The sequence below is a fragment of the Marmota monax genome, unplaced genomic scaffold (assembly GCF_021218885.2).
Source record: "Marmota monax isolate L192 unplaced genomic scaffold, Marmota_monax_Labrador192_F-V1.1 WCK01_AAM20220418_F8-fsc00051, whole genome shotgun sequence".
Taxonomy (NCBI): Eukaryota; Metazoa; Chordata; class Mammalia; order Rodentia; family Sciuridae; genus Marmota; species Marmota monax.
In genome coordinates, this window is record NW_026695202.1 from 13,924,254 (window position 1) to 13,949,069 (window position 24,816).

At 53.1% G+C, this 24,816-nt stretch overlaps 1 protein-coding gene and 1 long non-coding RNA gene across 19 annotated transcripts; one reads left to right on the forward strand and one right to left on the reverse strand.

The window, feature by feature from the left end:
• Positions 1–163: 163 nt before the first annotated feature.
• Positions 164–24,430, reverse strand: A4galt (alpha 1,4-galactosyltransferase (P blood group)). 18 transcript variants are annotated; one of them, XR_009225389.1, is made up of 6 exons: positions 21,254–22,064; positions 19,382–19,545; positions 8,561–8,661; positions 3,141–3,280; positions 385–1,894; positions 164–230 (listed from the first exon to the last, which is right to left on the reverse strand). XR_009225389.1 is itself a non-coding variant. In XM_046429368.2 (6 exons), the coding sequence occupies exons 4-6, from the start codon at positions 6,491–6,493 to the stop codon at positions 788–790; spliced, it is 1,527 nt and encodes a 508-aa protein (XP_046285324.1). In that variant the 5' UTR covers positions 6,494–7,699; positions 8,561–8,661; positions 24,113–24,209; positions 24,329–24,346; the 3' UTR covers positions 164–787. The 18 variants fall into 18 exon arrangements, 17 of the variants coding, with proteins under 17 accessions (XP_046285324.1, XP_058430185.1, XP_046285323.1 ...); XM_046429368.2 differs by lacking the exons at positions 19,382–19,545; positions 21,254–22,064 and adding exons at positions 6,214–7,699; positions 24,113–24,209; positions 24,329–24,346 and having other exon boundaries at positions 164–1,894; XM_058574202.1 differs by lacking the exon at positions 21,254–22,064 and adding exons at positions 6,214–6,320; positions 24,113–24,208 and having other exon boundaries at positions 164–1,894.
• On the forward strand, positions 5,135–8,675 carry LOC124082875 (uncharacterized). Its single transcript, XR_006848530.2, has 2 exons — positions 5,135–5,343; positions 5,958–8,675. It is a non-coding gene; the product is annotated as an uncharacterized LOC124082875 (long non-coding RNA).
• Positions 24,431–24,816: the final 386 nt, after the last annotated feature.

Consider the following 24,816-nt stretch of genomic DNA (forward strand, 5'->3'; position numbering starts at 1 on the left):
CTGTTTGTGTGCCTGGGAAACTGAGGGGGAAAAGGACTCCTCCCACCCGAAGCTCAGTGACCCCCCATCACCCGGGGGCTGACCTGGAGGCCACTGTCGGCAGCTGCATGACCCCCGTGGCGTCCCGGGCTGAATGCGTGAAGGCACAAGGACCACGAGGCGCTGGACGTCGAGCCACGTTTATTATAATTATTCTCCTGAGTTTATGGGGGGTCTTTCAAATTCTTCCCCTGAATCAAAAGAACTTCCTCAGCCCTGTGCCCATGAAGTGGGCAGCTGGCACAGGCCACCTGAGCAACAACCCTGGGTGAGAGGATGGAGCCCCCAGCCCAGCGCTGCCCCCTCAGTCCTCCCCAAAGAAACCTCCCATGCCTGGATCTGCACCTGCGCTCTCGACTGCGGCCACCTCTGCTCTGCCCGGGAGCTCGTCCCTCCTTCCTTGTCCCCTCTGCTCAGGTTTCTCGGAGCTCCCCTCAGGGGCCCTCAGCCCCCACTGGCTGGGCTCCGGGTGTCACCCAGGAAGTTGCTTTGCCGTTCCAGGTGGGAGGTGCACTCTTCCTGCCACGTGTCTGGACGGGCACTCCCGATGGTTCTGGAATGCTCTGTGGGCCTCTGACCCGAGCCAGGGCGCCGGCCGAGGGGGTTCCCACCAGGGTTACCCCAGCCTGGAGCAGCCGCGGGGCCTGTGGACCGTGCTCAGGCCTCAGCCTGCCCCACGCCCGGCTGTGGCTGCCCGGACCTCCCTCTCCTGCCCGCCCACCTCCAGGAGAGGCGCCAGGCCGGCTCCTCACCAGTACATCTTCATGATCTCGTGCGTCGAGGGGCAGTAGCGGGCGTGGAGCTGGGCCAGCAGTGCCCTGGACGTGGCCTCGAAGCGCGTGCCCTGGCTCTTCTTGTTCCACACGTGGACAGCGTAGGTGGCATTGAGCAGCCGGGTCAGCTCCTCGGGCCTGACCTCCTCAAAGTACCTCTTCCAGCTCTGCCAGGGGACGGGGTAGAAGGCCTCCCGGGGCAGGGCGGTGACCCCGCGGCAAGTGTGGCTCTCCCCCAGGCTACGGATGGAGCACCACTTCTTGAAGACCCGCGTGAGCAGCTGGGGCCCCTGGTGGCCCCATATCCAGCCGTTGTAGTGGGCCACGAAGTCCCGCATGCACAGAGCCAGGAACTCGTGCTGCCGCTCGAAGGCCAGGAAGGCCCCGTTGAGGACGTAGCGGGACTGGGTGCCCAGCACGTTGGTCAGGTTCCTTAGGTTCTTGAGGACGATGAAGTCCGTGTCCAGGTAGATGCCGCCAAACTTCCAGAGCAGCGCGATCCTGGAGGCGTCGGAGAGCACGGGCAGCAGGTAGGGCTCCCAGCGCCGCCGCACGGCCCGGTACCAGGCTGCCAGCGGCGTGTCCCGGAACAGCTCCTCCAGGTCCAGCGGGAGCAGCTGCACGTTGGGGAAGCAGCCCAGAAGCGAGAGGCCCAGGTGCCGGGGCAGGGGCGCCTGGCCACCGGGAAGCCCCTTCATCAGGACCACCACCTGGGACTCGGGGTGGGTCCTGGCGGCCGACTCCACGGAGCACATGAACAGGAAGTTGGGGTTGGTCCGGTCTGAGGTCTCCAGGAAGAAGATGTTGCCTGGAGGGGGGGTGCTGGAGGACGGGGCTGGGGGCGTGAGTGGGGGGCAGGGGATGTCCACAGGCAGGCTATAGAGCTGCCCTTGGTCCTTGGCCTCTCCCACAACATGCCAGTAGATCATGACAGAGACAAAAAACGTGAACTTGAAGCCGATGATGAACAGGGTGCAGACCCGCTGCCTGGGGGTGCCCCGGAGTAGCCGCAGCGGGCAGTCGGAGGGCTTGGGCATGGTCTCCCCGATCACACAAGGAGCCTCCCGTGGGAACTGGCTGGTCTGCAAGAGATGAGCACCGTCATTCAGGCAGGCCACGCGCATCCCCAACCCGCTAGAGAAAGGCCTCCTGCGGCCCTCAGCCCGAGCAAGGCCAGTTTCCAAGCCCAGCGTCCGGGCGGATCCCAACCAGCCGGCTGCTCACCTGGGTTGGGAGCAGTGGGCCACAGACTTGCTCTCTGTAACAAACCCGTGACCCCGGAGGATGGTGTCACCTATGGTGTGCAGCCATGCAAGGACTCTCGGAAGTGACAGCCTTGCTACCCGACACACAGGCCTCTGCCTGGTGAGGCCTGTCTCCCTGGGCCTGCTGGGGTGGGCAGCCTGTCCTGTGAGAGCCAGCTCAGGCTGCCCTTAGATGCATGACCAGGGCAGATCCCCACAGGCCTCGCGGATGCTGAGCGTGAAGATGGCAGCTCAGGCGACAGCCTGTAACCTTTACTGGTACTACTGCCTCTGGACCCCCAGTCTTCCCTGGTGACCTTCATATGGCCAGTTGCTGAAACAAGTGGCTGGGAGAACAAGACAGGCTTGAGCCCTGTTCCCCAGGGCAGGGCGGGGTGAGCACCTGGGAGGCACAGGGCACCCAACCCTGCCTGAGCTGGCAGTGAGACCTGGGCAAGTCATTGAACTCGGAGCCTTGGTCTCCCATCTGCAGGACAGGAGCACTGGAGGCCACTGGAGAGTCACATTCTTTTATTCATTCAGTAGACACGAATCTTCCCCTACAGGCCAAGCGACTTCTTCCATGTGGGGGCCATGCTCATCTCCGACTTCCAGATGAGGAAAGGGAGGCTCGAGACTCTCCAAACCTCACCTGGAGTCCCAGAGCCACAAGTGGCAAGGCTGGGGACCATGAGCTCACAGCTGCACCACCTGCCTGGAGGGGGCACAGGAAGGCGCCCAGTGTGTCAGAGGCACTTGGACACAGTGCCCTGTTCCATATTCACTACTAACAGCAACTGACCTCCTTATTCCACACCACGTTTACAACCCTTGGAAAGTCCCAGGAACACCTGCATCATTTTTCTTTAAGGGCTAAGAAACATGGGCACAAAGGGGTAGAGAGACGGCTCAGGCTGGATGCTAACAGGAGCTGGGAATCAGCTCCCTCCCAGGACAACTGGAAACTTCAAGTGGCTGCCCCACTGCTTGAGGGTGGTGCTGGGAGCTTGGGGCTTGAGCAATAGACTGGACTCCCTGGGGTGGAGGGCAGGGAAGCTCGACCACTTCTCTGATTGCAACTGACCAGCCTGGGCAGCCCACTGCAGAGAGGCCGGGATCTGTGCAGTCTGCAGGCCTCCTGGAGACATGCCCGGCTCAGCAGCTGGCCTTCTCCGACAACGGGACCGTGGCCTTTCCACACACTCTTGACGCCTGCACGTTCATCTGCAAAAGATGGCAAGAGACAGAGTGAGGCGGGCTGCAGGCTGTCTGTTCCCTTGCTCAGCCCTGCAGGGAACGCTTGCAGGGTCAGGCCCTGTGCTGGGCCTGGGAGCAGGAAGGAATTGGACAGAGGCTCCCCTGCAGGAGCTCTGGGCCTGGTGGGGGACATTTGGAAACAGATGGGACAATAGGATCAATGACTCCCCAGGGGAAAAGACATTTGGACGGAGCACCAGGGTGAGAAGGCAGAGTGTGTTGGATGGAGGAGGCAGAGGCGGGTCTGCAGCTCCACAAGACTCACGGCACAAGAGTGGAGTGTGGGGGACCCTCTCTCCCCAGTGCCCAGCAGGGCGCCAGCACACAGTATGCACAAAGAAAGTCAGTAGTTCACTGGCTCATCATCTCGCTCTCTCATTGACTGGCTCACACCTGGCAGCCAGAGAGATGCTTTAGAAGTCAGAGCTGGGCGCAGGGGCCAAGGGCAGAGGATCACTTGAGCTCAAGAGTTCAAGATCAGCCTAGGCAAGACAGCCAGAGCTCATCTCAAGAAGCCAGAGTCAGCCCGGCACTGTGGCGCACTCCTGTAATCCCAGTGGCTTGGGAGGCTGAGGTAGGAGGATCAAGAGTTCAAAGCCAGCTTCAGCAATGGTGAGGCGCTAAGCAACTCAGTGAGACCCTGTCGCTAATAAAATACAAAACAGGGCCGGGGATGTGGCTCAGCGGTAGAGCACCCGCCTTGCACGTGTGACGCACTGGGTTCAATCCTCAGCACCACAGAAAAATAAATAAAGTATTTTGTCCAACTACAACTAAAAAAAATTAAAAAAAAAAAAAAGTAACAAAATAGGGCTGGGATGTGGCTCAGTGGTCGAGTGACCCCGAGTTCAATCCCCAGCACCAAAAAAGAAAGAAGCCAGAGTCAGGCCCCACTGCTGGAGGCCCACCACCAGGCCCTGGCGTGCCCCCCCCCCAGTCCCACCTCTGCTCTAGCCACACGGGGCCTCCAGCTCTGACTCAGGTCTTACGTAGCTACCACCATGGGGCCCTGGCACCTGCCACTTCCCTGCTCAAAATGCTCTCCCCACAAGTGTTCTCACGGCTCTTCTCAGACCTTCACCCCCAACTCATCTCCTCACGGAGACCCACCCTAAAATTCCAAGGCCGCCATCTGAGAGCCCTGCTGCAGCCGACCCTCCGGGCGCACATCCTGACTCGCGTCCCCCCTCTTCCTTGTTTCGCCCCTGTGCTTGGAACAGGGCTCCATGGGGCAGGTGTGTTGGGTCCAGGACTGTGCCTGGCTCTCGAGGTAGACTCCACAAGGGCTGAGCGGGAAGGCTGGGGCGCAGCTCGGGGCGCAGCACCCATGGAGCACGCCGAGGCCCGGGTTCCATGGAGAGCGAGTCGATGGACAGGGTGGACCAGGGGGCGAGTGAACAGGGAGCCGTGAGAAGAGCGGCGCCAGGGCCCAGAGAACCGCTGGGACCCCACAGGTCCTGGAGACAGAGCCCACTTCCCCGTCTTGTTCCCGCAGGGAGGGAGGCTAGTTTGGTCCTGAGCATTTTTAACCTAATGTGAGCCACACTGCTAGGTGGGACAGACAGGTAGACGGACAGCCAGGAAGCCTCAAGCAAGGCCTGGCTGCTTGGGACCCTTGTGCCAGAAGGATCTGAGTCCACCGCGGGGTGGGCGGGGGCTAGGTCTGACACGGGGACAGGAAATGCTGCCCGCACCCTCGCCTGACCATGGCTGGGGGTGCCAGGCTTGGGTGGCACCATATATGGTGCCGGAGCCCATGACCCAGGAATAGAAGCTGTGTATGGGGCCAAGTTGGCCACAGCCCAATACCCGAGTGACCTCAGGCTCAAAGCATGCTCTTGGTCCCCTAAATGGGCTTTGCAGCTGTGGCACAAGTCCTGGTCCTTGTCAACCGGGCCTGGAACACCCCTGCCACCTCCTCCTGCCTCCAGGCTTCCGGCCCTGTGGCCAGCGAGCGAGTTAACCTTGTCACTTTGGGCCCTTCCGCGGCTCCCTGTTGGGAGGACCCCCACTCCCATGATTCATCTCAGGTAAGAGCCAAGGGTGAGCAGAGCGAGGTGGTGGAGAGGCCTGGACCCACCACAGGGAGTGTGGACACCGGGGCCAGGCCCCAGCACAGGGAGAAGCTTTCTAAGCTGGCGGTCAGCCCTTCTCAGGGCCTGCATCCACGTCTGCTTCCCCAGGAAGAGCCCCTCTGGCCCTCTCTGGGCTCCCATGTCCAGCCTAGCTCAGGCCAGCCCTGGCTGACCGTGGCCCAAAAGCAGAGTCATGGGGATGGTCAGACCCGTCCACAGCAAGCCCCACGAACCCCGCCTCCACGCTGAGTGGCTCCCCAAGTGCCAGCGCTGGGCCCTTGGAGAGCCAGATGTCCTGATGGGGACATGGAGAGGGAAGGGGACTCAGGCAAGGGAAGAGCAGGGCCTTGGGCCTCGGTCGGGGGCCTCCACAGCTCCCTCTGCTCCCTGCGGGCAGCGTCTGCACTTTCATAACCTTCTGGAGGGACGCGAATCCCCCCGCCCAGTCTCCATCCAGCGAAGGGAGAGGAGAGAGGGCGGCCAGTTCTTAGTCAGGCTCGTGTCAACCTCCTGTGGCCGCCCAACAGATGGCCACAGACTTGGTGGTTAACACTGACATTCTCTCACAGTTCCAGAGGGCAGGAGTCCAGCGTCAAGGTATCAGCAGGACGGCGTTCTCTCCTCAGGCCCCAGAAGGACCCTTCCTGCCTCTTTTGGCCCCTGTTGGCTCCGGGCATGGCGAGGCCTGAGGCTGCCCTGCGCCGGCTCTGCCGCCTTCTCACCCCCTTGTCCAGCGTCCCCTCGGTCTCTTTCGACACTCGCCATCAGACTCACAGCCCAGGTGGGTAATCAGGACGAGTCTCTCATCTCAGGACCCTTAATCACCTCCGCAAAGACGGCTTCCCACCGAGGTCACACTCGCAGGTGGGTCAGGACACCCGGACTGTTTCTGAAGCTCTGTTGGTCCCACCACGCTCCGCCCTGGAACCACCCTGAGAAGGGAGAAGGTCTGTTGGCAAGTCCCAGGTGGAGAAGCCGAGGCTGCGGCAGAGAGCGACTTCCTCACGTCACAAAGGATCAGAGGCACAGTGGGGGTGAGGACCCAGGGCCTGACCCTGGAGCCCAGGGCTGCGTCCCTCTCCATGCACCGATGTCTTACAGTCATGGCTTCACGGGGCCCCTTCTCAGGGGGGCCCTCCTTGGCCACTTGGCCTGAGTGGCCACCCTCCGCCCCCTACTTCTGGTCACTTCGTGGGGTGGAAGCAGACTGAGACCAGGGGAGCCATGTATGGGGACTGAGTGTCCTGGGACTGTGAGGGTGAGGGCGCAGGACAGGCAGAGGGAGACCTGGGCCGAGGTGGCCCCATAGGAGCACTCAGAGCAGCCCCTCAAGAGACGGCAGTGAGGGCCACGCATTGGAAGCCTTTTCTCTGACAGGATGACCAGGCGGTTTCTTTGTGCAGATCTATCAAGGGGCCGGGAGGGAGGGACATTCAGGGAGCATGACCCTGTGGCCCTCTTACGCCCAAGGCCAGCAGCATGGAGCCTGGCCTGGCCCCTCCCTCTTTATCAGGACCCCCAATTCTCCAGATTGGACAGAGCACACGATCCGACCCCATAGTCACCCAGAGTCCCCAGGCCACATGCTTCACAGTTTCCCTTCAGATCAGGACTTGGTGTGGGCAGCCTGGGGGACAAGGACCCTGCTGACACTCCTGGGTTCCCCTCCCAGCCCTGCCACATGCCAGCAGGACAGGTCACCTCCCTGAGCCTCGAGTTCCTCATCCGTGGAGAGGGTGTACCCAGGCCCAGGCCGCCGGCTACTGTGGGATTCAGTCTGGGGAGGGTCTCAGCCAGGCCCTGAGCTCAGGTGCGGGGTCCAGGGAGGACCCGGGCAGGGTGAGGGCAAGGGAGGCTCAGGCTCCTAAACCACCTTCTCTGCCGTCCTTGCTTCCAGGGCCCCACCCCCTTGGGACCATGTGGCCTTGATCTCCACTGACAGGGCAGCCCTCTGGGGACACAGCAAGGTGGGCGCCCTCCATGGCAGCAGAAAGGGTCCGAGGTGACGTGCCAGTGTCCTCCAGCAGACAGGCTGGTCTAGGTTTTCCCGCCGCGTCCATCCTTCCTTCTCTGTTGACAACACCCGGTTCCACGCCCGACACTGACCCCACTGCGGGCTTCCAGGATGGACACTCAGTTCAGGTCTGGCTGATGACTGCATTCCCTTGGCCACAGTGACGGGGTCAGGGAGGGACATCACCCAGGCCAGGCCAAGCAGAGGCACGTGCATTCTCATGGGGTCACTGAGCTGTGAGCCAGAATCAGGGACCTGCCAGGGTGCAGCTGGCCCCACGTCAAGCGTTGCCAACAGCTGGAGAGAAAGAGACCGGGTGGCTTGTCTGCACCTGAGCCCCACTGGACCCGAAGCCAGATCGCTCCTGGCTCGTCCTGTCAGTAGAACATTCTCCTCCTCAGTTTGAGCCAATGTGCACTGGATTCCCACTCTCACAATCGTGAGTAATTTTACACACACAGGAATAGCAAGGACAGGGTCTCCTCCAGGGGCCACGTTCCAGGAACTGGACGCTTGAGTTAAAAGAGTGGTCAAGGGCCACTTTCGTTGGCCCATAAAGTGTGATTTCTTTTTACCAAGAAAAAGTATTTATATATTTTACCACAGAAAACAACCAGGACACTTTAAAACATTATCTGCGAGGCAGCACCCCAGGCTCCGGGCTTGGACTCAGCCTGGCTTTGAGTCCAGCAGAGCCAGCTGCTAGCGGGTACTGACCAACGACCCCTGCCAAATGCGGACAATCACAGTGTCCTCGCAGAGCCCCAGGAGGCTTTGCGAGCTGCCTGGTAAACAGTGCCCAGGTGAGCGTGTCAGTGCCCAGGTGAGCGTGTCAGTGCCCAGGTGGGCACAAGCCCACGCCAGGCCTCTGCTCGTACAGAGCTTAGTAAGAGCCTGGGCTGCTGGGGACACGTGGGTCGGGGAGGACCTGGGATTTCACAAACACAAGGCAGAAGTGTGGGGGCACTCTGGGGACCACGCCTTCCTGACCTGAAGCACAAGGCGCTGGCCAATCACTACACTTCAGGTCCCAGCTCGGAGAGCAAGGCGGTCTTCAGTGGAGGCTACCCCTGGGGTTGAGTCACATTCACCTGTCCCTTGTCGTCCTTTATGGACAGAACTTTCTAAGAACAGTGTCCCCCCCAAATAAAAGCTCACCTCCGAATGTGCTTCCCTCTCTCGTCGGCCTCCAGTGACTTTCTCTTGCTCTGCCTTTTGGGGAGCTTGAGGCCGAGGGCCGGGGAAAGCCGTCCTGGAGCCTGTGTAAAGGTAATCTGTGTCTGCGTTTATTTTGCATCACCCCTAATTCAACGAGCGACCTTAGTTCAGCGCCTGCGCTGGACGGGGGTGGCGCGGAAGCTCTCGGGGGCTCACTGTAGCCAAGGCTACACCAAACCAGAGACGACCTGGTCTAACCTGCCACTGAGGAGGCTGCGGGCGGGAGCGGCAGTGTCTGCCTCCACAGAGAACTGGTGGCGGCAGGCCTAGAACCTGGCTCTCAGGTCAGCACTGAGTGACCAGCCGTCGGAGCTGCGCGCACCCCACACCTCCAGCCATGACTCTGCCCACAGGACCCAGCTCAGAGGCGGTGGGGGACTGGCTCATGGCCTCCATCCCTCACCTGTGCAAGTGGAGACCGGCTCTGCCTGACCACTGTGTCCCCTTTACCTGCTCCCATGGGAGTGGGGACTGGAAGTCTGGGCCAACACATATGGGAGAGGGGCCCTGGGTGGAGCGAGACCCTGAGAGAGCACACATGCTCACGAGCACACACAGGAGCTGGAGGGAGACAGCACAGATGGGCCCTTCTCAGAACCTTCCCCAAGTCCAGGGGAGAGGAGGCTCAAAAATAAATGATGGAGGCTGGGCTGCAGCTCCGTGGCAGAGCACTTGCCTAGCACGTGGGAGGCAGGGTTCAAAGTCTCAGCACCAGATAAAATAAATAAATAAAGGTATTGTGTCCATCTACAACTAAAAAAATAAATAAATAAAAATTAAAAAAACAAACGATGGAGCCGTGTGTGGAGCTGCACACCTGTAACCCCAGTGACTTGGGAGGCTGAGGCAGGTGGATCGCAAGTTCAAGGTCAGCCTCAGCAACTTAGCAAGACCCTAAGCAATTCTGTGAGACCCTGTCTCAAAAATAAAAAGGGCTGGGGACGTGGCACAGTGGCAGAGTGCCCCGGGGTTCAATCCCCAGTAACAACCACAACAGAAAAGTAAATGATGGAAACTTCCGCTGACTCTGTCAACCAGCCCTCACTCAAGACCTTCGCACTCTACCCCAGTGCCCTCCTGTTCTTCTCTCCCCAGGGCTCCCTGTCCCTCTGGACCTCCCCCTGCTGCCCTTCTAGACGGGTTCCACCCACATTTCCCTTCCTCTTGGCAAGGGCAAGCATTGTTCATGGGATAAGTCACTGAGCAGGGACCCAGGCTTCCAGAAACACAAGGATCTCAGAAAGTCCGGAGACCAGGAAAGATCACAGCCTCCAGAATCCCAATCCAGGTGCTCCGACAGTGGTCCTGCTACTAACTGGCAATGTGACCTCAGGCCTATCTCTGTCCCTGGGGCTTAGTGTTTTTTTCTCTATAGAGATAAGGGGTAGGTTCTGGTCTCACAGCACTGGTCCTCCTGGGTGGGAAAATCAACACCCAGAGTTTCCAAAGGCCACTTGGAGGGTCCGCCGTCCTGTTTCCAACCCACCTGCCCACCCACAATCTTTTAGGGCATGAATAGACTATTTCTACTTAAGAAGTAAGAGTGGGGGCTGGGGTGGGCTCAGCAGCAAAGCGCTTGCCTAGCATGTGTGAGGCACTGGGTTCGAGTCTCAGCACCACATTTAATAAATAAATAAAGGTTCATCAACATCTAAAAAAATATCAAAAAAAAAAAAAAAAAAAGAGTGGCAACTCGTGGAAGTGACAACTTGTAACAGGGCTGTTTCAGAGCAGTGGTTACAAAGTGTGCTTGCTCCAAAGCCTTTAAGGAGCTCCAACCACAAAATCAAGCACAGAGGGCTTGCTCTGTGGGTAGCTCAGACAGAAAATGCGGGGTGTGAAGACTTGTTTCTAGTAGGAATACGGCTGGGCAACGCAGGGAGAAGCTGCTTCAAAACCAAAAAACCCTTTAAAAAGTAATCCCAGCCCCAAGGAAAGAACAGAAAGTCATGATACAAGTGCTGGAGATGAGTCGGGCAAATTGAAAGGTATCTGATGAGGACCCTAGTGAGAACTGATAGATCTCAAGGGGAAAAAAAAATGCAGAAGACCAAGCCATCTCCTAGACCAGACTGCAGGGAGGACACGGGAGAACTGACTCCATGATCTGAGCAGCAGCGCCTGTCTGCAGTCCTGGCTACTTGGGAGGCTCAGAGAGGAGGATCGCTCCAGCCAGGAGTTTGAGGCTAGTCTGAGCAGCACCGAGACCCCATCTCAAAAAAGAAAAGAACGCAGGGGGCAGGGAGGTATGGACAAAATCAAACAGGTAATCAGACATAAAAGAATCCAAGAAGGAAAAAATAATAATAACAAGATGGATCCAGGAACTCTGTCCAAGAGACGCAACACACGCACAACTGGAGACCCCGGAGCAACTGACAGAATCAACGTTCACAATTATAACTCAGGAAAATCCGATTTTATGAGTCAAAGAAGGACACCATGTACTAGCAAAAACAGGGACGCCAAGTGGCACATCCCCAACGGTGTAGCACAATCACTGGACTTTAAAGATACGAGACAAAAAGATGGAGTCATCATGACACCAAGAGAAGGGGTCTGCCTCAGGCTGCTGGACAGAGAGCCAGGGGCAGGTCCTCCAGGTCCCCAAGGAAAAGAAGTCTGAGCCAGAGATTCGGCCATTCTGTTCCCGGCCCGGAGGGTTGAGTGCCCACAGTTTGGAGATGCGGGGGGCCTGGGCCACTCAGACCACATCACTCACACGAGCCCTGAGGAAAACAGAGGGACAAGCTTTGGCAAAAGCACTGGGTGTATTTCACTCCAGATCAAGAAAGTGGGGGACAGTAGCAATGAGGATGACAGAATAGAAGGAGGACATTACATAGTCAATGTAGAAATGAAAGCTGAAAAAAGCCACCAGTGGACGTTTAGGCACCTTTAAGATGCAAAGATGACCACAGTGAGGGGTGATGCCACCTTATTGAATTTGATACACCAGTGTTTATAAGATGCATTGTTAAGTTATGTGACACTAAAAAGTTGAAAATGCTGCTAATCACACCAGGACGCTTCGGCTTACAACATAGAATTTTTTAAAAAAAAATTTTTAGTTATAGTTGGGCACAATACCTTTATTTTATTTTATGTGGTGCTGAGGATCGAACCCAGCACCTCGCATGTGCTAGGTAAGCGCTCTACCGCTGTGCTACAGCCCCAGCCCCACATAGAATTTTTTTTTAATGTTTATTTTTTAGTGGTAGTTGGATACAATACCTTTATTTTATTTATTTCCTTTTATGTGGTGCTGAGAGTTGAACCCAGGACCTCGCATATTCGAGGCCAGTGCTCTACCGCTGAGCCAAAACCCCAGCCCCTAGAATTTTTATTTAGAAAGAAATATTCTTTTTCTTCCCCAGAGTGCTGGGCCTCCAGGAGGCTGGACGGACACTGTCCCCTAAGCTGAAGCCTGATTCCTCTGAATGACTTTGGCTCAGGTGGGGGCATCCACCGCCACCTCCCACAGCAGCAAGTGCCTGGGTAATCAGCTGTGGCTCCCTCCCGGCCCCAGGACTACTGCCCAAGCTGCAGATACTCTCCTGCCCCCGGCATTGCATGCGTGGGCAAGGGTGCCGTCCTGAAGGCTGCCGGACACAGCTCCCAAAGGGGTGAGTGTAGAAACACCCACCGCTACAGAACCTCTCAACCGAGCAGCTAAAATGAGACCCGACAAGAGAAAGGCAGCGGGCAGCAAGAGACACAAGTGTTAGTCACAAAAGAAAAACACGGACATGTTGAAAGAGGGAGCTGGGATCAGTACAGACCCAGATACAAACATAACAGTCACCACTAAAACAAAATGCTGGAGAGACCAAAGACAGCTGCCAATAAATATAGAGGATGAACTCGCCTGTATTTAAGAAGAAAAAGTGTGTTTCTTGCTTTTTTGTTTTTGGGGGGGGGGGGGGGTGGTGCTGGGAATCGAACCTAGGGCCCGTTATCACTGAGCTACACCCCCAGCCCTTTTTATGTTTTGAGACAGGGTCTCCCTAAATCACCCAGGTTGGCCTTGGACTTGTGATCCTCCTGCCTCAGTGTCCAAGATGTTTAGATTAGATCCCAAGCAAAACCCAATTTGATGCTGCATTCAAATGAAGTGATTTAGAATGGTTCAAAGTAAGAGCAGGAGCAAAGGTGTGTAGACAAAAACAAACTGGGTTGGGTTGGTGACACATGCCTGTAATCCCAGCAGCTTGGGAGGCTGAGGCAGGAGGGTCATGACTTCAAAGACAGCCTCAGCAACTTAGTGAGGCCTAAGCAACTCTGTGAAAACCTGTTTTTAAATAAAATACACAAAAGGGCTGGGGACGTGGCTCAGTGGTTAAGCCACCCCAACCCCTTCAATCCAAAAACAAACCAACAAACTGGCATCATGCTCTGTTCAAGACAAACATGACTTAATGAGCCATAGAAGACAATCTATAATGCTAATGGTATAATTCATAGTCAAAGGGCCAGGCAGTCAGGGTAATGGTCCCAATTAAGGTCTCAAATGTAAAGAACAGGAGGCTCACTGGTGAGAACATTCTAGCAACTCCTTTAGGAAATGGAAGGTGGGGGTGAACCCCAAAGGGAGTTAGTTATAGGCAGGATTAAAACTCAAAGTCTCTGGGACACAGCCAATGCCCAGATACTTTCCCAATACCTGTTTCACATAATCAATGCTCAAATGCAAATGCTCTCCGAGGTTAACACACCAAAATGGGTTTTCGGCTTAGGGGACAGTGTCCCGCCCTGGGGGAGTTCCCTCTCTCTTAAATAAAACCCACTCAGTTCACTCTTGCCTTCTGTTATTACTCATGGATTTCATTCTTCAAGTTTACAGACAAGAACCCAAAGGGAAACTGGCAAACCCAGAGTGAGTCTCATCTCACACTCTGGTTTCTGCAGCAATTTTGAAGAAGCAAGTCCAGGGACACCAAGATAAACAGATTAAAGCACACGAGGGGAATGTTCACCTCACTTCTCACAGTCCAAGAAACATTAAAGAGAACAAACCTAAATGAGAATTCAGAAGACCTCATTAAAACAATCACTGAGATACCACAATATTTCAAATCCTCTATCCCAATAATAGAGAATGTACTTTCTTTTCAAGATTTGAGATAAGGGATCATTCATGACAATTGGCTACATACCAGTCCACAAAGAAAAATCTCAATAACATCCAAAAATATGTTTTAAAAAACATATAATCACAAGAGTATAATTAGTTTAAAAATCAGGAAAAAAAAATTTTTTTTAAATACCTTGGGGTAACTTTTAGATCACAAAGAAAATACAAACTGAATTTGTAGTATGCCTATAAATTAAGAATACTCAAAATACTATGTAGCCAGGCACAGTGGTGCACACCTGTAATCCCAGCGATTCAGGAGACTGAGACAGGAGGATTGCAAGTTCAAGGCCAGCCTCAGCAATTTAGCAAGACCCTAAGCAACTTAGTGAGACCCTGTCTCAAAAACAACGAAACAAAACATTAAAAGGCAAAGCTCAGTGGTTAAGCACCCCTGAGTTCAATTCATGGTAGCAAAAAAGAAACAGTACAAACTATGTAACCAAATCTATAGGCTACAACTACAAGAATAATAATCAGAAGGATATTTTGTATCCAATACATGTAAATCAAACAGAAAGGATAAAGATAAATAAATGAAGTGCAGCCTAAAAATGTTAGGAAAAGAACCATAAAATAAACAGAAATAATTAATAAGGATTAAAGCAGAAATAAGCTGGGCTTGGTAGTGCACACCTATAATTTCAGTGACTCTAGAGGCTGAGGCAAGAGGTTCACAAGTTCAAAGCCAGCCTGGGCAACAGCAAGACCACCCCCCTCCAAAATAAAAAAATAAAAAGGGGTGGAAATGTAGCTCAGTGGTGGAATCCCCCTGTGTTAAATCCCAAGTACTTCAATAAATAAATATTTTTAAAAAGAAAGAAAGAAATGCCAAATGAAAAAATAACCAAAGAGCAGTGAATTTTTAAAAAAATAAAATAGTACTTTCTAAGGGCTGGGGTTGTGGCTCAATGGTATGGTGCTTGCCTAGCACATGTGAGGCCCTGGTTCGATCCTCAGCACCATGTAAAAATAAATAAATAAAATCAAGGTATTGTGTCCAACTTAAAAAAAAAAAGATATTTAAATTAAAAAAATAGTACTTTCCAAATAAAATGTAAAACCTGAATAAAATAATTTCTAGACAAATGAAATAAATACATCAAAACTGATCTCCAAAGAGAGTCTAAACAGGCTGAGGTCTATTTAAGAAATAAAATTGTTAAGAAAAAAATACAACTGCGCTGGGCGTGGTGGCACGAGCCTGTAATGCCAGCAGCTGGGGAGGCTGAGGCAGGAGGATCACAGTGTCAGCAAAGTCGAGGTGCTGAGCAATTCAGTGAGACTCTGTCTCTACATAAAGTACAAATCAGGGCTAAGGATGTGGCTCAGTGGTGGAGTGCCCCTGATTTCAATCCCTGGTCCCACCCCCCCCCCCAAAAAAAAAATAATAAATTGTAGAAGAGCCACCATTACTAAAGAAAAGCATCAGGGCAAAACATTTTTTTAAATTAATTTATTTGTTTTTTGGGCACTGGGGATTGAACCCAGGGCTGCTCTACCACTGAGCCACATCTCCAGCCCTTTTAATTTTTTTGAGACAGGGTCTTGCTTAATTGTTAGAGGCTCGCTGTAAGGATGACCTTAACCTAAGAAGGGCTTTAGCTTAAGTAACTCCATTTTGAAATAAAAGTGCAGTCCCCACCAGGCACGCCTATGGAGCCCTCCAATAGGGTCATCATCGTAGCCTGGTAAAATAAGTCACTTGCCATTTGCCTTCACATTGATAAAGGCTAAAGGTGAGAGATCAGGGCAGAGACCACCAGACCAGATGGCTTGACCTCAGAACAAAAGACCTCAATGAGAAACCCAGTAACAGCTGATAGGGATTGAAAGGGGGGTCAGAAGCCCCAAAATTTAGCATAAATGATGGAGCAAATGAAGAGACATTCGGCCAGCCGTCACTGATGCCCACAAGCCTGAGAGCCTGAGGACGACCTGGGCTGACATCCCAGCTCTTCTCATCTGCCTGATCCTCTGCATCGTCCTCGCCACCCTCAAACTCTGCAGCAGCCTCCAACTCTGGTGAGACAAGGACTTCTCCTTATGACCACCTCCTCAGCCAGCCGTCAGCTCCACCCCAGGAGAACCCTCTGTCGGTTCCCACCCTGGTCGCTGCGGTCTCGCTGCGGTCTGAGTGAGGGTGCATCTGCTAGACTTCTTCAGGCTTTAAACCTGGCACTTGAGCTCAGCACGCGGAGGGAAGGTGTGTACAGGTCTGTCATGGTGAAGTGTGTTTGCAGTGCTTAGCGTTAACTTAGAATTGTTTGCTTTGAATTGTGTCTATTGCAGTGCACAGGATTAAGGATAGTCATTCCTTGATTAAGAACCTATAGAGTGAAATTGTGTCGAGTGATTTGAGTAAATAAAGCACTGAAAAGGGCAGAAGCTCATGGACGTGCTTTATCTCTCCCCTCCACTGCAGACGTCCTGCTTTTGCCCACCAAAACACTGGCCTTGTACCATTGATCCTCTGCCTTTGCCTCCTGAATCCCTGGGATTGAAGGCACCTACCACCAGGCCAACTGAGCAAGACATTTAAAAAAATTTTTTTTGTAGATGTAGATGGATAAAATACCTTTTATTTATTTATTTATTTATTTATTTTTATGTGGTGCCAAGGATCAAACTTGGGCCTCACACGTGCAAAGCAAATACTCTGCCACCGAGCTCCAGATCCAGCCTTGAGCAACACATTTTTAGGAGGAATTCTCCAGACTCTTAAATAACACAGAAAATTTAAACTGCTCTGTAATAAAATATAGGAAGGAAATTTTTTTCTAAAAAATTCTAAGTACAGTAGGGATACCAAAACCTGACAAAGACTGGACCAAATACTCTATTTTTCAATTTTTAAAATGAATGTTATAATAAAGATCCTAAATAAAATGTAAGCAAACTGGCCTGGGGATGCAGCTCGGGAGTAGAGCACTTGCCTAGCATGGAGGAGACTCCTGGGTTCAATCCCAAGCACTGCAGATAAACAAGCATAAACCAAGCAAACAGAATTCAGCAGCATGTCATATGAGAAGAAAAAAAACATCCAATCCAAACGGGGTTTATTCCAGGATGGTTTGGTATTAGGAACTCATTAACATAATTAATCAGCCTAATAGATCTAAGTAGAAAAATCATCTGGCTAGCCCCAGTGACTTTAAAGATATTTTGAATAAAATCAACAACATTTGCTTTTGTTAACTTAGAAATTAATGAACATTTCCTTAACAAAGTTACACAGAACAACACAAAGGTCAGAAGCCAGATTCACACTCAGGGGCTTGAGATCAGTCTGGGGTCAGGAAAAAGCAAGACTCCACCCCTGACCACTGTGCTGAATGCACTCACCAAAGCCACTTGACAACAGGGAGAAATCAGAGGCAAACGCTGGAAGAGAAATAGTTAAAGCTGCTCTGTTCTTGCCTGGGGCGCAGTGCCTGTAATCTCAGAGACTTGGGAAGTGGAGGCAGGAGGATCACAAGTTCAAAGCCAACTTACTGAGGCCTTGTCTCAAAATAAAAATTTTAAAGGGCTGGGGATGTGATTCAGTAGTTAAGTGCCACTGGGTTCAATCCCAGGTACAAAAAAGAAAAAAGTCAACAAAAGGTGTTTGAAATCTATGTGAGAAAATTCTTAAAAAGTAAACTTGAACAAAGGGAAAGACAAACTGTACTTCTGGACAGAAGGCTCAGCTCTGAGCCAATTTTCTGAGCCAATTTATAAATCATATGTGATTGTGAAGTTAGACAATTGAGTATAAAGTTGATATAGAAAAATAAACAGGCAAGAATCTACAGAGACTCTGAGGAGGAAGGAGCGGCCGGCCCTGGTGGTATGAAAACACCCTATAAAGTTTCAATGACTTAAGCCACACAGCCTTGGCATATGATCAGAACACAGACCAACGAAGCAGGAGAACTCACAGAAGCGATAGGGCGCATTCAGGTACAAAGGAAGCAGCTCTCAGACCAGAAGGATAAAATGGGCCTTTGAACATGAGGTCCTGGGCCACTGGGATAGCCCGGCTCACACCTCAGAACCTGCCCCAGGATCAACTCCAAATGTAAACATTAAACCCATAAAAGTATAGAACAAAACATGAGAGAAACTTGTTGATAACTTTGGGGTTGGGAACGTTTTGTTAATTTGGCCATAAATTCAGAAGCCATAAAAGAAAAGATGAATGGACATGACCCCTGGAAACAAGTCTCTCTACACTCCCCAGACCCCAAACAACTGCCGTTCAGTGAGACGCCTCCAGAGCTCCGGCAGGACTCAGGGACAGGTGCACCTGGAGCACAGAGCGCTGATTTTCCTAATGAACAAAGAGTTCCCAGAAATCCAAGAGAAAAAGACCAACCCCTGAAAAGAAAATGGGCAAAGGACAAATCACAGACATGCAAAATGCGACTCTTAAACAAGTGAGCAAGACCAAGGATCTTTATAAGTCAGAGAGATGCAAATGGAAAGGCTGAGATAGCATCTCTCACCTATCTGATGGGCAAAAAACCCAGCACTTGCCAACACATTCTTCTGGCAAGGCCAAGGGCAAGAAGCCATCATCATGTGGTGGGCAGGCCACATGGTACCACTCAGCAGAGAGGGCAGCTGACCCTCCACCAAAATTACACAGGCATTTCCTCCAGCAGTGAGCCCTCCCACGCTGGGAACTTACAACACAAGGGTGACATTTGTACAAGGTCACAAATTTGTTTGCAATTGTGAAAGATTAGAAAACTCAAGGGCTTTCTTGAGAAGCTGAGTCAATAAACAATGACAAGCTGATACCGTAGAGAGTAATGTCAGGGCCCCAAGGCTGCTTTGACTCACTGTTAGGTCCTTGCTCTCACCTCCCACCCTGACCCTAGCACATAATATGTGCTAAGGCACATACTTTGAACAAATGAGTAAATAATCCTTATCCTGTCCACAAAACCAGGATCAAATATGATAACTAAACCAGAGCAAGCTATTTGCAAACTATAAATCATGTCCAAATGCAAATTTTAGCTGTTAGAAAATGTTATTAATATATCCTGCCTTACCATCTAAGGGTACAAAATAAGGTCACATGCCTTTTACTCTCTCTCTTGAAGTACCTGAGTATTCACCAGTCTCAAGAGTACCTTTCTTGTTTCCTTAAGGCTATCCCATCCTCCTCAGGTCACCCCAGGATCTACATGGGAGGCTGGACTTTAGATCAGGCTTAGGCAGTGAGGTTGTGCATTCCTTTAATCCCAACTACTAGGGAGGCTGAGGCAGGAGGATTGCAACGTCAAGGCCAGCCTGGGCAACTTAACAAGACCCTCTCTCAAAATAAAAAATATATTTTTAAAAAGCGTCTGGGGGAAGGGGTGGGGTTGTGGCTCAGTGATAGGGTGCTTGCCTAACTTGTGACGCACTGGGTTCGATTCTCCAACACAACATATAAATAAATGAATAAAAGTCCATCAACATCTAAAACAAACATTAAAAATAAAAGGGTCTGGGGAAGTAGCTCAGAGGTAGAGGGTTCCTGGGTTCAATCCCCAGTACCACCAAAAAAGATTAGGCGGTTGTGGTTGGCTTCCTAGGGGCAAGATGAAATCACTCTCACTGACTTTTATGCTAGATAAGGGAGAAATAGTTACCATGAATCTGGGCTCCTATCCATTCCCTCTGGACCCAGGCACACGGCCAGGTGCATAACACAGTGCTCTGGTGGCCACATAGATGAGTCTTCTGTCCCTTGCTCTGCCCAGAGATCGTAGAGAAGCAAGCAGCAGGCAAAGATCTTCATCAGACAAACGCACACCTGGTGGGGAAATGCCATGCAAAGCGCACCTAAAATTTTCAGCCTGAATTAGGAGAGTCCCGAGTTTGCTCTACTTGAAAAAACGTTCATGTATTGCTTCACCTTCTCCTTTTCTTACTGTATTAAAGGTTAAAAATAGGTGTGAAGCTAGGTGCAGTGGCACAAGCCTGTAATACCAGCAGCTCAGGAGGCTGAGGCAGGAGGATCATAATTTCAAAGCCAACCTTGGCAACTTAGGCCCTAAGCAGTTCACCAAGACCCTGTCTCAAAATAAAAAACATAAAGGGCGGGGGATGTGGCTTAAGGGTTAAACACCCCTGGGCTCAACCCCCAGTACCAAAACAATAATAATAATAATAATAATAATAATAATAATAATAATAATAATAAAATAACAGGCAGCTAAAGAGACTGCCACCCAGCATCATGGTGACTGGATACTCCCATTCTTCACAATCTTCTGCTAAACGACAGCGGGAGCAAGGGTCCAGGTCTGCAGCCACATGACCAACTGGAGGACATGATGGGAAGTGAAGTAAGCCAGGTTTAGAAAGACAAATACCGTAAGTGCTCACTCATTTGTGGAAGCTGACAGTCCATCTCATAGAAGTGGGAAGAACAGAGGTCACTCGAGGCTAGGAAAGGGAAGGGGGAGGGGATGGAAGTAGATAACCAGGACCAAAATAAGTTAGAGAGGGGAATGCCCGTGGTGTTTACAGCACAGTAGTATAGCCCTGGTCTAGAACAGTTCGTGACATTTCACAAGGACTAGAAGAGTCCAAAGATTCCCAACCCACAGAAAGCATAAATGTTTGAAGCGATGCCAACGCTAATTGCTCTGATTTGATCATTACACACTGTATACAGGTGCTGAATGACATCACCATCCATCATATGTACAGACATCGTGAGTCAATTAGACATTTCTTTTTCCGTACTGCGGACTGAACCTAAAGACACTACACAACTGAGCCACATCCCCAGCCCTTTTTATCTGTATTTCCGGACAGGGTCTCACTAAGTTTCCCAGGCTGTCCTTGAGCTTGCAATCCTTCTGCCTCAGCCTCCCCAGTAGCTAGGGTTGCAGGTGTGTGCCACCAGGCCCGGCCCAATTAAACAATTTAAAAATTAAAAAAAAAAAAGCTGAAGAAGCCGAGGCACAGCTGGGAAGCCCCGCAGCTGGGTTCAAAGGCCCTTTGCCAGGTGAAAGGGGTCCGCCCAGCTTGGTTCCCCTGGGGAGAGGGTTCAGTGTCATTGTGATAAAGAGCCAAGTGGAGGGAAGAGTTTAGCACCACGGAGGCTAACAGTGCCTGGCCCTTAGTGGGGCTCAGATGGTTCATAGATGCCCCCAACCCGAGGGCAGCCCTAGAGATCTGCCAGAAGCAGCGAATAGAGGCTTTGCCCATGGGGCGCGCGCCCGTTGGCTCCGTCCTACGCCTGCGCTCCTCCACTCAAGTCCGGCTCCATCCGCGGGCTTAGACTTTGCCTAGATGTGACCCCGGGAGGCCGTGATGCTCCTGCTGGAATGGGCTCATGGTGGGTGAGTGTGGGTACAGGGGAGGGCATGCGGGTACTGGCACGGAAAGGAAGGGCGCTCCCTGGGTCCTGCTGCCGACTCCACACGGCGAGAAGCTCCTGGACCCACTGACATCTGCCCAGAGGGAGACAAAGGAGGCAGAGAGGAGAGGAGAGGTTGCTCACCACATACCAGAACAGCAGAGTGGCACCACTCCCCCAAAACCCACCAGACATGGAGGGTCGCGGAGGAATCCATGCGCTGAGAGTGCACGGCTTGCGGTCCGCAGGGCAAACTTTGAACCCAGCCCTGCCACTCATTGACTGACTCGGGCGGGGCGCAGGGCACTTCCCGTCCCTCTGGAGCCTGTCAACAGGGATGTTTACACCTGCTGCCTCCCAAGGAAGAGGGCTCAGGGGATGAGGCTCATGGAAGGCCCCGCTCAGCGCTGGCAGCTGGCACCAAGGGGGCTGAGACTGCACTGAGACCCCCTCTAAGGAGACCAAAGCCTGCTCATCAAGTGCCCGCTCAGCCCCCTCCTGGCCTCTGGTCCTTAGGTGCCTCTGGGGCATCCCCTGGGACCTCCATTTACAGACCTGCCCATCCTTTTCCAAGGCTTCTGCTCGCTCTCTTTCCCACTCGCTGCTAATGCAGCCAAGTCAGCCTCACAAAAGCGCACACACAGATAGAGCAAAACAAAAATTAAAAACTCCACCCCAGCACACACTGCGAAAAGCCCTTCACCACAGGAGACCAGACAGGGCAAAAACCTCACTGATGAGCTCAAGCAAATCGATAAGCAACACAGGAAGACCCCAGGTTCTCAGACCACTGACCTACAAATGCCATTTCTAGGAAATGGTGAGAACACTCACCCGCAGTCCCAGGAATCGCACATGGGCACAGGCCCCCTGTGGAGCCAGCTGGCTGGAGGCACAGCCATTGTAGAATTCATTCAGATCACAGACTAGCAGGTGAATTCCTTTCCATGAAAAGTACATGCATAAATTCAATGAAGTGTTTAAAAAGCCAAATATTTATTGAAAAACCTAAATATCAAAGGCAATCCATCAAATAAATATGATGTAACAAGATGTAAGAATTGAAAAATACAAAAATGACAGGTGAGAAACGCTCAGGAAATTATCCTATTAAAACAACTGTAAGACAAGATATTCAAATATGGAAAAGGGTGTTTTTTAAAATTCTGGCAAGGGCTGGGGTTATGGTTTAGCAGTAGAGCACTCACCTAGCAAGTGCGAGGCCCTGGGTTCAATCCTCAGCACCACATAAAAATAAATAAATAAAATAAAGATATTGAGTCCAACTACAACTAAAAAACAAATATATAAAAAAAAAAACCTGGCAAAAAAGGAGCAATTTTAACAATAGTTAGCTCCAAATGATGCAAATGTGGAATTTTTCCTCCCTACTTTGTTCAGTTAATTCATTCAAGCAACATTTAGTGAGCACCTACTAGGTACCAGCCTGAGCACTTGGACACCAGGATTTGGACAAGGTCCCTTCCCTCCAGAAGCTTCCTTCCTCCTTGGAGGTGAGGAGGGGAAGATCCAAGTGAGAGGAACAAAATGCAGGGTAATCAGCAGGAGTTGTGAGCACATTTAGGAAGTACCTGAGAGGGAGGCGGTGGGGAGACTGGGGTGGAGTGTGTTCCAGAGCTTGGGAGGTGCGCTGCTGGTGAAGTCATCTACCTGCTGCCATCCTCCATGCTGGGACCTTGGAGGTCTGGATGGCCAGGGGTGTTTAGGAGTTGCTGGCTGGGGCTGGTGAGGTGGATCATAATCTCCTGATGTTCCACACAAGCCACCTCTAGTGGTTCTGTGAACCTTGTCACTCACCAGCCCTGACCCAACCCACAAGGGGAAAACTCCTATTAGCCTCCTAGACAGCTGCAGAGAGCAACTGGTACAAGGAAGCAAAACACATTTTTTTAAGAGAAGAATCTGCACTTCAGAGGTTGTCTTCTAATGCTGGGCTGTCCTAGCAGCCGTGCAGACACACACCTGGGGCACAAGGAGGACACCTGGGAGAAGGACAGCTCCCCTCTCCCCTTGTTTCCTGTTGTTTTGTTCTTTGCTTTGAGGACTTTCCTTTCGGGGATTTCAGCTGTGGAAGCACAGGGTGGAAGTCAGGGGTAGGGACCCCCATCATGTTTGAAGAGCTGGAGGTGGGGGGCAGCACGGTGGGTAGAAGTCCTGGCCCACTCTTGGCCCTGCTCTGTGTCCCTGGGCAGGGTGGCTTCCTCGTTCTTTGGAAGGTGGCAAAGCAGAAACCCTTCAGCGGCTGGAGGAGAGAACAGGAAGGCCTGAGGTACAGGCCAGGTGCTGGGGCATTTGATGAATGAGAGGATAAATGGTTCTCAGTGACCCCGAAGGGAGGGCAGGGAACAGTGAACCACTCAGAGTTGGGGGGAGGGGAGGGCAAAAGGGCCGTGTCAGTGGGTGCAGGGGACGCGCTCTTTAACCCTCTCAGAGCCAAAGACTCAGCTGAATCTGCCAAGGAGGTGGAAACTTCTACCCGCGAGTGACAGAAAAGGAAGCCGAGGCATGGAGGTCCAGCCCAGCGGTGAGGCGGCGCGGACCCGGGGACCGGATCTTCCAGCGCAGCTCGTCCCAGCCCACCAGGGCTCCGCTGGGACCTCGGTGTTCCCAGCTGGAGACGTGGAGGGGCGAGCGGACGCCCGGAGGGCCTCTGCGGATGCCTAGGAGGGCGCTCCGCGGCTTTCCGGGGTCCCAGCCCTTACCCAGGCGGTTCCTCCACCCGGAGGGTCCTCCCCGCGCACGTCCCGAGCCTCTGCATCCCAGGGCGGGCGCCGCCGCCGTCCCCGCAGCTCTCCCCGCAGCCGGCCGCTCCCTCGCCCTCCGGCGGTCGCACCCCGCCGCGGCCTCCCCAGACCACTCGGCACCCCCGACCCGGCGCGCCCAAGGTCGCAGCGCAGGGCGGGGTGAGCGGCTCCGGACGGGGCTCCGCGCCCCGGGCGCCCCATCCCACGGCGGAACTGGCTGGGCGAGGGCTCCCGGGGGCTGCTACCTTCTCCGCTCGCCACCAGGGCTCGGGGTCCCGCCGCGGCGCTCAACTTCGGGCGCAGTTGGGTGAAGGAGGTGGCCGGGACCTCCACGCGGGGTGTCTGCGCGCACAAACGTCGCCTCTAGAACAGGTGGCCAGGGCGGCGGCCGAGCCCTCCCGCGCCTCGCAGCCGCCCCGGCCCGGACCAAGCCCGGGACCCCGCCCGCTGGCCCCTCGTACCTCCGGCTCCAGCGGAGGCGAGCAGCCCGCACCGGCCCCAGAGGCTGCTCGGGGCAGTGCCGGGAACCCCGCGGGCGCCAGCGCCGCCCCGCCCCCGGCCCTGGGCGGGGTCAGCGCCGCCCCGCCCCGCCCGGCAGTCGGGTGCCCAGCTGCAGGGTCGGTTCACGCCCGCTGCCGGCTCCGGGCCAGCACCTCCTAACCGCTCCTTAGGGTCGGGCCTGCGCCCAACAGGTACGGAGCCAACCTAAGGGTTTATAACCCCTTTCCCCATTTAACAGATGGGAGGCCTGAGGCTCAGAGCGTTCAGTAACTTGAATGTCCCGCAGTCCGCGAGCGGCATCACCGTGGGAGCCCAGGTCTGTCAACCTGACACCACCACCCAGAATCCATCACCCCCCACTCCAGGTGAAACTGATTAGAAAGTTAGGTCAGGCTGATCCCATTGTGCTCAGACAGCTCACCCTGCCCTGGGATTGGCCCCCTTCCTG

Excerpts from the sequence above, each read along its gene's own strand:
- A4galt (XM_046429365.2), bottom strand. The coding sequence starts at position 21,319 with ATGGATTCCTCCGCGACCCTCCATGTCTGGTGGGTTTTGGGGGAGTGG. Across the intron at positions 8,662-19,381 it reads GATAGGAGCCCAGATTCATG|GCTCCAGGACGGCTTTCCCC; the intron begins GTAACTATTTCT and ends ACCTTTACACAG. Across the intron at positions 3,281-8,560 it reads AGAGGGAAGCACATTCGGAG|ATGAACGTGCAGGCGTCAAG; the intron begins GTGAGCTTTTAT and ends CATCTTTTGCAG.